Source organism: Nicotiana sylvestris, unplaced genomic scaffold, assembly GCF_000393655.2.
Source record: "Nicotiana sylvestris unplaced genomic scaffold, ASM39365v2 Un00054, whole genome shotgun sequence".
Lineage (NCBI taxonomy): Eukaryota > Viridiplantae > Streptophyta > Magnoliopsida > Solanales > Solanaceae > Nicotiana > Nicotiana sylvestris.
The window spans coordinates 1-10,628 of NW_027184390.1; the positions used below are offsets into that span (position 1 = coordinate 1).

The 10,628-nt window shown below is 35.1% G+C and overlaps 1 protein-coding gene across 1 annotated transcript; it reads right to left on the reverse strand.

The window, feature by feature from the left end:
* Positions 1-3: 3 nt before the first annotated feature.
* LOC104232615 (uncharacterized) lies at positions 4-8,185 on the reverse strand (the record flags this gene model as incomplete). Its single annotated transcript, XM_070165691.1, has 15 exons — positions 7,756-8,185; positions 6,457-6,515; positions 6,195-6,276; positions 5,955-6,022; positions 5,388-5,457; positions 4,876-4,957; positions 4,439-4,503; positions 2,913-3,938; positions 2,680-2,742; positions 2,550-2,596; positions 2,074-2,119; positions 1,885-1,964; positions 1,251-1,364; positions 1,054-1,135; positions 4-75 (listed from the first exon to the last, which is right to left on the reverse strand). Coding segments are annotated over exons 1-15 (2,253 nt in total), but the record flags the coding sequence as incomplete, so codon positions are not given.
* Between the last annotated feature and the right edge of the window lie 2,443 nt (positions 8,186-10,628).

Genomic DNA, 10,628 nt, shown 5'->3' on the forward strand with positions numbered 1-10,628 from the left:
GCAGTAGCCCATCAACCGAGGAACTGTTGGTATTATATCTCTGTGATTTACAACCCTCCAGCTGTCTTTAACTTTCTGCAATATAAGAAGAAACTTGGTTACATAGAGTCACTCAATATTTTAACAGTTAAACTCCGTACATTTCCAAAGCATGGGAAAGTGATTTTGTAAGGTGGCATTTTTCTTTTTGGGTGCTACAACAATGTATTTACAGCAGTTCACCATATTAGATTAGAAAAACAGGCAAATATTGTCATGAACTATAGGCAAACACTATTTTTTAGGTTAAGGTGAGTATGTCAACCAGCTTCTCGGTTTGGTATGTTAATTTTTTTTTTCTTGGTTCTTATTAAATTTTTAGGTTAGATGAACACCAAACCCCTGACATTACACCTTTCTCGAGACAGTGGCTTACCGCTTACACCAGAATATAATGCCATATTAGAAGCTGAGAAGAAAACCTCCAAAGAGGTGATCCACTTATTAAAGCTCATTTTCTCCACCTTTCACTTTCTCTCCCTTTCTATGTAAACTGCATGTACTGCGGAAAGTTTCAGTTACATAGAAATCTGAAGAAGTTTGATTGCTGAACTGCTATATCCATATCAGAAAATTTTGTTGCCAATTGGCACTGGAGGAAAATTTGGACTATGTTCTCTGCATCGAGACTGATGAGAACTTCATGTTAAATTTTGGTCTCAATATAAAGATTACGGAACATGCTCATTTTGCAGAATAAAAAGTGAGAGAGAGCACATTTACTATGGGCCATATTCATGAAAATATTAAAATTCATCAAGGAAAAGAAGTTCTGAAATTTCATGTTTCTTTCCATAGAATGGTTTAGATTCATTAAGAGCTCAAGGTAGCTGATCAACAAATACGTGATACTTTCTCTTTTTCTTTACTTTATATGTTGCCGGTAAGAGTAGCTTTAAAAGAAAAAGAAAAGAATGGTAAAAGATGCCATAAACGTATGGTGAAACCATATTGGCAATAGAATATAGACAGTCTTGACATAAGTATTTCACAACTGGAGAGTGTAAATTATACCTCATTATAAACTTCAGCGAACTTTTTGTTTCCAACTCTTGGAGATCCAAAGTTGTACATGGTCACAGAGATAGCTCCCCGCCTAACACAACGGCAAACAAAAAAGATAAAAGTCGTTGGATAGATGTTGGTAAGTGGTAAATAATGCAAAATGGCTGGAAAACAAGCTACAGAAACAAGCAGAAAAAGGAGCTTACTTAGCTAGTTGACTTGATGATAGTTCAAGAGCGAGAAGAGTAGCCAATGCACCACCAAGACTATGACCAGTAACGTAAACACTCCATTCATTTGGTGGGTCAAGATCATCATCTCTGGAAAATACATTTACAGTTTAATAGGTGAAATGACATCAATGATTAGCAGTGAAGCGAGAACATCAAAAACAGAGAAGAAAACACCAAGAAGACAAAGAGGAAGATGTACAACAACAGTAACAAAATCCAGGGGAAAAGAAGGAAAGAACAGAAGAAAAGATTAAGGCAGTCCTAGACATCTCAGGTAAAGCAAAAATGCATTTACAAGTTTTAAGAGTCGGACTGTAATACTAAGCGCATGCCACCAGTCCACTTAGTAAAGACTTGAAACAAATATTTGCCAAATTCTTACTTCACTGTACTGATAAAGAGCTAACAGAGAGGAGGACCTATGAAGTAAAGCAGGAGAAAAGGAGCTGATTCTAAAGGTAAATGTCTATGGCTTGAGATAACAAAAATATCAGATCAATATCCTCATTCAAAAATAGGAGCTGTGTTATCTCATCTCTCATTCACAATATCCGAGGAGATAAAGGAAAATGCAGCATTGTACAATCTCGTTTGACAGGCCACCTACCTATAGCCAATTGCTTGTTTGACCAGCGAGATAAGCCTAATCCTAACTGAGTCATACGCACTTAGGAAACCACTGTGAACCTACAAAAAAAAACTCTAGTCATTCTGATAATGAGATATATTCTAAACATAAGTAGAGCGTATTCATAAATCAGACACTAAGATGGTAAAGTAAGAATTTGGGTGCCACCTGAACTTCTTGCTTGAAGTCACCACCTATCCTTTCAGGATTGAACCTGCAGCATAGAAGCAACTCAGGATAACAAAATAAATAAATGGCGGTCTCTCAACCATTTAAAGTTAGCTGCGTAGAAATAATGAAAAGGAGGCGACATATAATTCATTTTCAATATTAACGAAGTGCTTGGGCTATTCTTTTTATTGTTTCAAGCACTGTTTGAATTTCAAACTTATTTCCACGGTGTCGGACAGATAGTTATCTTCCAACTGTATTCTTCTAAGAAAGTGAATTGTTTCTTTAAGCAGGCCACAGAGTAGACAGTTGTATTTCAATGGAAGTACACTTTCAGAGAACTTAGACAAGGATGAAAATACTTTGTTTACTGTAATAGGAAAAAACAAAGTAGTAGTATAGAGAACCAGAAGTTTAAGGTAGAGAAAAAAGAAACTCAAGCCAGCCTGTTCTTGTAAGATCAGCGATATTACCCTGCAGGAACTAGCATCAAGTCTGTCAGAAGATCCTTCCATTTAGTCTGGATTAAAGAACAACCGGTTATCCCCAAGCGAGCAAAATCAATAAGTTCTACAGATGTGCATAATACCAACCAAAACCTACTTGTTCTGTTCCCCTGAAAGCAACAACTAACCGTTTCCTTGCTGAATCACGCCAGAGTGCTACCTGCAGCCCTGGCAGAATCCATAATCAGTTGAATAATCTTCTCCTTAGATTAAATAAATGAAATCTAAGAAACCTGATTAAACTATTATATTTTCACATTATTAAAGTTTTATTGTATATATATATATATATTAAACTAAGAGCTCCTAGACAGTCAGATATTAACATGCCTGTGTGTCAGTTGACTCGTTATCTAAGAAGCATAATTTGTCAAATTCAGATTTGATGAAAGTCGGATGTCCCAAAGAAGTAGCTAGCAGTGCCCAAGCTTCCATGGCTGTCTCTGCTGTTGAGAAAAGAGACCTCATCTCCTCGGCTTTCTTCTCGTCCAACACTAATCCATCTTTATTCATGGGATATCCAAGGATATCATTTTCCAGTCCGGTTGAAGAATCTTCTTTAGCATCACCCTTTCCGAAAAAACCTGCGCCTTTGCTGAATTGGGAAACTGTGGCGTTTAGGACCATCAATGCTCCCAAAATGGAATCGGTTTGACGTAATAAGTCTTGTGTCACCTTCTTGATATCTGGAAGCGATGATTGAATGTTGTTATGAACAGGAGGTTCAGTTGATGCACTACCATTAGCGGTTTCTTGCTTTTCAGGAGTTGCAAGACCTGATTCAACATATCCTGCATCTGCAACTTTCCGCGATTGCACCCCAATCTTATTTAACAAGTCAAGATTATCCCACTTTATTTTCTCAGGAGCGGGGAGACCAAGTCTTTGAACAACATTTTGATTGACGATATCAGCAAAATTCTTCCAGAAATGCTTATCTGATTGAGAGCTCTGAAAAAACATAGTGCCAGCAGAATTATGCTCAACGGATATGTCATTTTCATCATGATTAAACTCCATCTCACCACCAACTTTGGTGTTTTCCGAATTATTTGAGCGTTTTGATTCTTGAGGCATGCTTGAGTTGGGTGATTTCTGCGACCCCGACTGTACATCTGATTCCACAATAGCACCATCAGAATTCTCAATGCTGCTATTCGAATCATTATATGCATCATTTAGTAGCTTCAGCTGCCCAAAAGCAAACTGTACAAATTGTCGAGCTTGCACAGTCTCCGAACCCAGAATTGTCTTCAAAGCAGACTCAAACCCGTTTTTCTTTAAAAATTCTGTAATGATTGGGATTCTCCACCACTTCTTTTCTTCTTCAATTTTCTCAAAACTCTTGTACTGTATCTGTAATATGTTATTAGGACAACTAGTTAAATAGAGAATTGAATCAACAATGGTCAAATTGGGTATCATATAAGAAGGATTCTGAAGTCAGCGTTACGTAAATCCAATTTAGTCCAACATACTGTTCAGCTAGAGTACCACTGTTGTCAAAATAATTAGAAGGATTTTCAGAAAATGAAGGTCTGAAATTCCAGCTAAATCGAAAATCTTCAGGTCCAGCTAGAAATCTACAAAAACAGCATTCAGTTTGTTCTTTCTGCAGTGGTTGCTAAGCTGAACCGAATTTGAGAACATTAAATAGAAAAAAGAACGATATTACTTTGTCCCAACAAGTTCATCCAGAAAACCACCTATTCAGTTAGAAATTCTAGTGACAGAAGATAAATTGGGAAGAACCAAAAGAAAATGAACCAACCGAACATTAGGTAGCTTCCTATTGCATAAGCAAGGTCTTAGTGCTCTTGAACCTTGAATATGCCTCCAGATTCAAATCAACTTACCTCTATCTCTATCTTCCCACCACCGCCCATTCCTTCCAAATCAACCAGCAGTTCATGAGATTCTCCTAGAAAAGCACATGTCTGTTATTTTCACAAATTTAAACATCAATGGAATCTGTATACCAGCCTAATCCATATATCAGCACTTATATCGGTTATGATATAATTCAGAGGTATAATTATAGAAAACTAATTTGTCCCTTTAAGAGGATTTCTTCCTTTATCAATTTGTTTGATGAGCAACGAGACACTTTCAGTATAGTCATCAAAACACAACCAATATGCATATTGAAGAAGCACTCAGAACTTCCCTATTTTGGTGGGATAAGTTGAAAAGGAAGTCAGACCTTATTTTGCATGAATGATATTTTAGATCCATGAAATCTAGACAATTATTTAAAGTACAATTTCATGAGAGCCATTTCTTGGGTTCATACCATCACAGAGGTGTTTCACATTAACTGCTGCATTCCCCATGCGTTTATGTGGAGCCACAAGATTTGCATCCCAAGCTGCAAGCTGACAATAGTTATGAATACGTAATTAGATCCAGAGTTGAGAAACAAGAACACCGAGAAACCTACAAAGCTTCTATAGATGCTCGCTTTTCATCAGGAGATTCAGTTAATTTAGCAGTGTCCATAGCAAGCACCCGTAAATGACACTAAGACCACTTGGTATATCAAGAAAGCTTAAAGCTTTTCAAATTGCATATCTTACTAAAGCTGCTTGCTTTTCATCAGGAGATTCAGTGTTGCAATATGTGATTATTGTTCATCTGTTGACACATAGTCCACATACTGTGTATTAAAGTTTCGTCGTTTAATGTGGAAGCGCTAAGTTGCAGCAAATTGAGGTCGTAATTCGAAAGAAAAATGTTACAGTTTCAGGAATTCTATCCTTTACTTAATTAACCATTAGAGAGCAAAGATGAACTCAATTTATCAACCTGAAGATCATTCAGAGGCGGCTGCTTAATATTTAAAGCAAACTCCTCATTCCATGTTGGCTCTTTTGTCCTGCAAACGAAATTCACAATATTAACAATGTTGCCGTTCTTGGATGATGTTTCAAGATTCAAACAGTGTATAATCTGAAATAAAGAAAAAAGATAGCTTTATTCTCCAACAAACAATAGCAATTGTAGACCTTTCGCCTTCTTGATAACAAATTAAGAGGATTAAGTGTCGTGGAACATCAAATAAGAGATTGATGGAATGATTGACTCAAGGTAATAAAGAATGTGAGTTAAGGATGAAAACCGATTGAATTCTACTTAATCCAGCATAACTATTTACTAAGGATTTGACATGTTCCTCAAACCGAAGAGAAGACAATTTCTAGACTCTCTTATTGGCTGCTTTACCATTCAGCTTATGCATGCAATATTTGGGCAATAACATATTGACAACAAGCAAAGCATCCTGATTCATTGTTAAGTAAGCCTCGAAGATCTAGAGAAGTTTTAATAGAAAAGAGAAAAAATTGCAGCATTAACACATGACTAACTACCTACCCCCATTTCACCTTGCTTTTCAGAACTTGACTATCTAATTGTAACACCACGTACGGATCACTCGTTCCCTGAAATTTAGAAAGAAAATTAAGCAATTAAATCAAAGCTGGAGTTAGAAAAGTAAATAAATGCATAATTAGCCCGTTAATAAGGAAAGAAGAGTAAGGCACGTCAAGAAGAGTAAGGCACGTCCGAATTGAATTTTGATAATGTGCTAATATTAGAAGGCGGATACCTTACCCAAGGATCCATAGCAGGAAAACTGAAACCTTTCTTTAACTTTATGAACAACTGGCCATCATAAATTTCACGCACAAATGACCTGCAAGATAGTTGTCAAATATGAGATAGAATTTCCAATCATGATCCATGCCAAATCCTACTTCCTTTCAAAGAAACAGACATATTACGCTCATTAGCAATTTTGGACAAACTGAAGTCTTGTCTAAGATGATTTGGATAAAATTAGCAAAACTAAGCTGAATAAGAACCAACAACATACTCTGAAAGAAGTATGGTTTTGCAGTTAGCTGCATCCACCTCACGCTTTCCGACATTATCCTGTTCAAGTGATATCAAAAGAAGCAAAATGGATCAGACTAGAAAAACAATCCAATCGCTTAATTACTTTTTGCTCCATAAACATTTCAAGATTTGTAGTATACTTGCAAGATTAAAGTTCCTTCTAAGTAAAATCAAATATAAAGAAAATCCACTTAGACAAGTGATGGCCTTACATATGGTTATGAAAAAACTATTTCCTTCATTCATTTTCATGAGTTTTGGGAGTTAAGCCTACTACAAGAAAAGAACATTATGTATATTTCCTAAACTAGAATTGCAACAGCCTAATAAGATGCTTAAGCAATAATATGAATGAAAAAATATTTACTGAGACTCAAAGATCACAACTTTAGGTGTACATATTGCAAACTACAAAAAAGGGCAGCACGGTACACTAAGCTCTCACTATAATCGGGGTTAGGGAAAGGGCCAGACCACATCGGGTCTACTGTATGCAACTTAACTAGCATTTCTACAAGAAGTTGTTTCCACGACTTAAACTCATGACCTCATGGTCACACGGCGTCGGCGTCGACTCTTACCGTTGCGCCAACACTCCCCTTCATATTGCAGGTCACAGTGCAACACAAAATTCACACATCACAAGCATGACATCTATAACTTCTACAACACCAAATATGAAAAGAACCCACAATGAAAGATACTTTTGAAAGCCATTTTTCTTCTCCAATCAACAACCACATACCTATATTTACAAAAATGAATTAACCAACCAATCAATAAACTTCACCTCAATCCCAAACTAGTTGGAGTCTGCTATATGAATTCTCAATATCCATACACTCTATTCGAGTCCATTTTCAATTTATAAATAAAGAATCAAATAGAAAAATGAACAACTACATACATATCAACATTCTTATTTACACAAATTAACATAACCAACCAACCAATCAATCAACTACACCTCAATTTCAAAATAGTTGGATTCCGCTATATATTTTTTTGTAAGGCAGCCCGGTGCCTTAAGCTGCCGCTATGCACAGGGTTCGGGGAAGGGTCAGACCACAAGGGTCTATTGTATGCAGCCTTACCCTGCATTTGTGCAAGAGGTTGTTTCCGCGGCTTGAAACCCGTGACCTCCTTGTCGCATGGATTCCGGTATATGAATTCATAATATCCATTCTTACTATTCTAGTCCACTTCCAATTTATGAATAAAGAAATAAATAGAAAAATGAAATATACATGTACATAAATAAAGATGGAGAATTTACTGGAGGACTAGCGTAAGCTTCAAAAGCAAAACCAGCAAGAATGACAGCCAAATTAATATCAAAAGGAGGCCTTTCATTCTCCTTTTCAGCTGATGAAAACGGTATAATCTCACCACTAGCTTGACAATTACAACAGAACAATTCTTTAGCACCAAATTTTGGATAATTCAAAAACCCATTAATTTTTTTGGAGAAAAATAGTTTTTTGGAAAAGGAAACTGAATTGGGGTTCTTGAAAAGAAGCAATCTTGGTGAAGAAGAAATGGGAAAGTGGAGATGAGTTTGCAGAGTAGCCATGAAGTGGCAGTTGGGTGTAATTTAGTGGTGAAAATGAGGAGATTTTGGGAAGAAAAAAATTGTCCAGTGTTAAAGAATCTAGCAGAGGATCTTTTGAGATTGGAAGGGGAAATGAAGTGAAATAACGAATGTGTCCGCAAATATATTCCACTTAAATCTTTATATTTGTACGTTATTTAAAAGTAAAGTAATATTTTTAATAGAGTATACACTCAATCCTCACAATAATTATGAGACAAAAAAATTATTTTGTAAATATAACATTATGACAACTCTAGTATGTCACTAGGGACTCGTGGACAAACATGACTATTTGGTGCGTTTTGGCATGGCAAAAGTATTATTTAATATTTTTCTTTAATCAAATCATTTTTCTGTATTTTGTTACTGGAAATTATTATATGGTACTGAATTTATTTCTACCAAAACAATTTCTATAGATTGATAATTTTATGAAAACATCTCTCCATATCAGCACATGAGATGATTTTCTAAAATGAGAATGCGTGTACGCAAGTGGGAGGATATGGAAGGGACGAGAAAACACTGGCGTCAATTACTAAGGGTATTGTCCGGAATTTTTCATCATTTTTCTCTTTTTTAAATCTAATCTACCGTTAATTAACCTAATCATCTACCCAGTCGCTTAAACTTAAAATAGCCGAGAATATAATATATATATATATATATATATATATATATATATATATATATATATATATATATATATATATAATTCACATATAATATTTATACAATTGTGTTTGACTATTGTATAATTTATGTATACTAACTGAAAAAGTAAACAATGAATTTGATTATGCTATTTGTGTGAATTTTATGATTTGATATTTTAGGATACGTTTTAGTAGTATTTGTTGGATTATGTAATACGTGCCTTCTATAAACTTCTTTGGGAACTTTGTCACGATCGAATTATTTTTTTAAAGAAAATTTGGAAGTCTTAAAATATCAGAGGGATTTCATTTCATACAAGTCCAACCAACAAGTCCGCGAAACATTTTAATGCATTCCAATTGTGGATTGGGAAAACAGTGTCCAAATTTGTTTACGTGTTAGTCCTTTTTAGATAGGGAAAATTATCCAAACTGACACTCTAAAATCTTTCCCAACCAAAAGTAGCTCAATCTACTAAAAAAGGCCCAAATGTCATTTTGGGCTCAAATAGTTTTAATTAACGTCAGTTTGTGTATCCGTTATTTTTGTATACAGACACCGGATTTTCACACACTCTTTCTCTCTTTCTCTCTATGCGATTTTTTCGTAAATTGAACCAAAACTGCTGAAATTGACGACAAAATAAGATACATTTGCGGTTATTTTTGTCTGATTCCAGGTAATTTGGAGTAGAAAACCTCTTTTTTGTATATTTTTCGGATTGCATGTGTTTTTGGAGAAGCGATGTTGCTTTTTTTAAGCTTTCTGCGACTGACTTGTTTAGTTAGAGTTCATCGTCTGTATCTATTATAGATGATTTTGCAAGTTTTGGTCGAGTTTTGTATCAATTTCGTCATAAAATTCTGTAACTGTTTGTTTATATAATTATTTTTTAAATTTTCTCATTGAACCTAGTTTCAATTGTGAAATAGAGCAATATGACAAGACAAACTCGTTCAATGAGTTCATCACCTTATTCAAAGTCGGTTTCAATTGAGAAAACAAGCAACATGAGAAGAGAAACTAGATCGATGAGTTTATCTCCTCATTCAACCCCGGTTTTAGTTGAGAAATCGATTGATGAACGAAATATGCGAAGATAAAATCGTTCCGACAGTGTCAAAGTGTTAGAATCTCGAAAGGATGTTGTTGGACAATCTGAGAAAAAGAAGAGCAAAAGGGTTAGAGTGGATGATGATGAAGGTAAAAGAAAACGTGTCGTGGAGGACAAAGTAAATTTAGGTGTCAAACCAAAAAAAAGTAAGGTTCAGAAGGCAGAAAAAGTTAAAATTCCTGATAAAGTTTGTAAGGTACATACAATTTCAGTTATAATTTTGTCTATTGTTGAATCTTCTTTTAAAATTGGATTTAGTTTGTATCTGTTTGTTTTTAATTTGTGTCATATATTTGTAGCATTGAAAACTCTATATTCTAGTTGGTGAGCCTTTTCCTGTTACTCATTGGGCATCATACACTAATGTGGACATCATATCATTTTTACAGTCAAAGTTGACTGATGTCCAGCTTCGGATGTTTAGGAAAAGTTATTTTGGTTATTTCCTTGATTTACCTTGAGTTTCTATCCATGCACAATATTCGTTCTGTAATATTTAGGGAGTTGATTCAAAATACGTGTGATCAATTTTATGTGAAATTGAATGACGAATGTGTTTTACGTTTTGGTCTTCGGGAATTTGGTGTTGTAAGTGGTTTAAACTGATGTGGCAATGAACATATTGAGGGTAACTTCAGTGGATCCAATAGGTTGGTGGATACTTATTTTTCTAGTTTTAAGTTGTGTCAAAGAAGTCGCTATTGATTGTTTTGAGAAGAAGAAATGACAGTCTGATGAAAACGTAGTTAAAATTGCAATCATTTATTTCATAAACACATTTCTA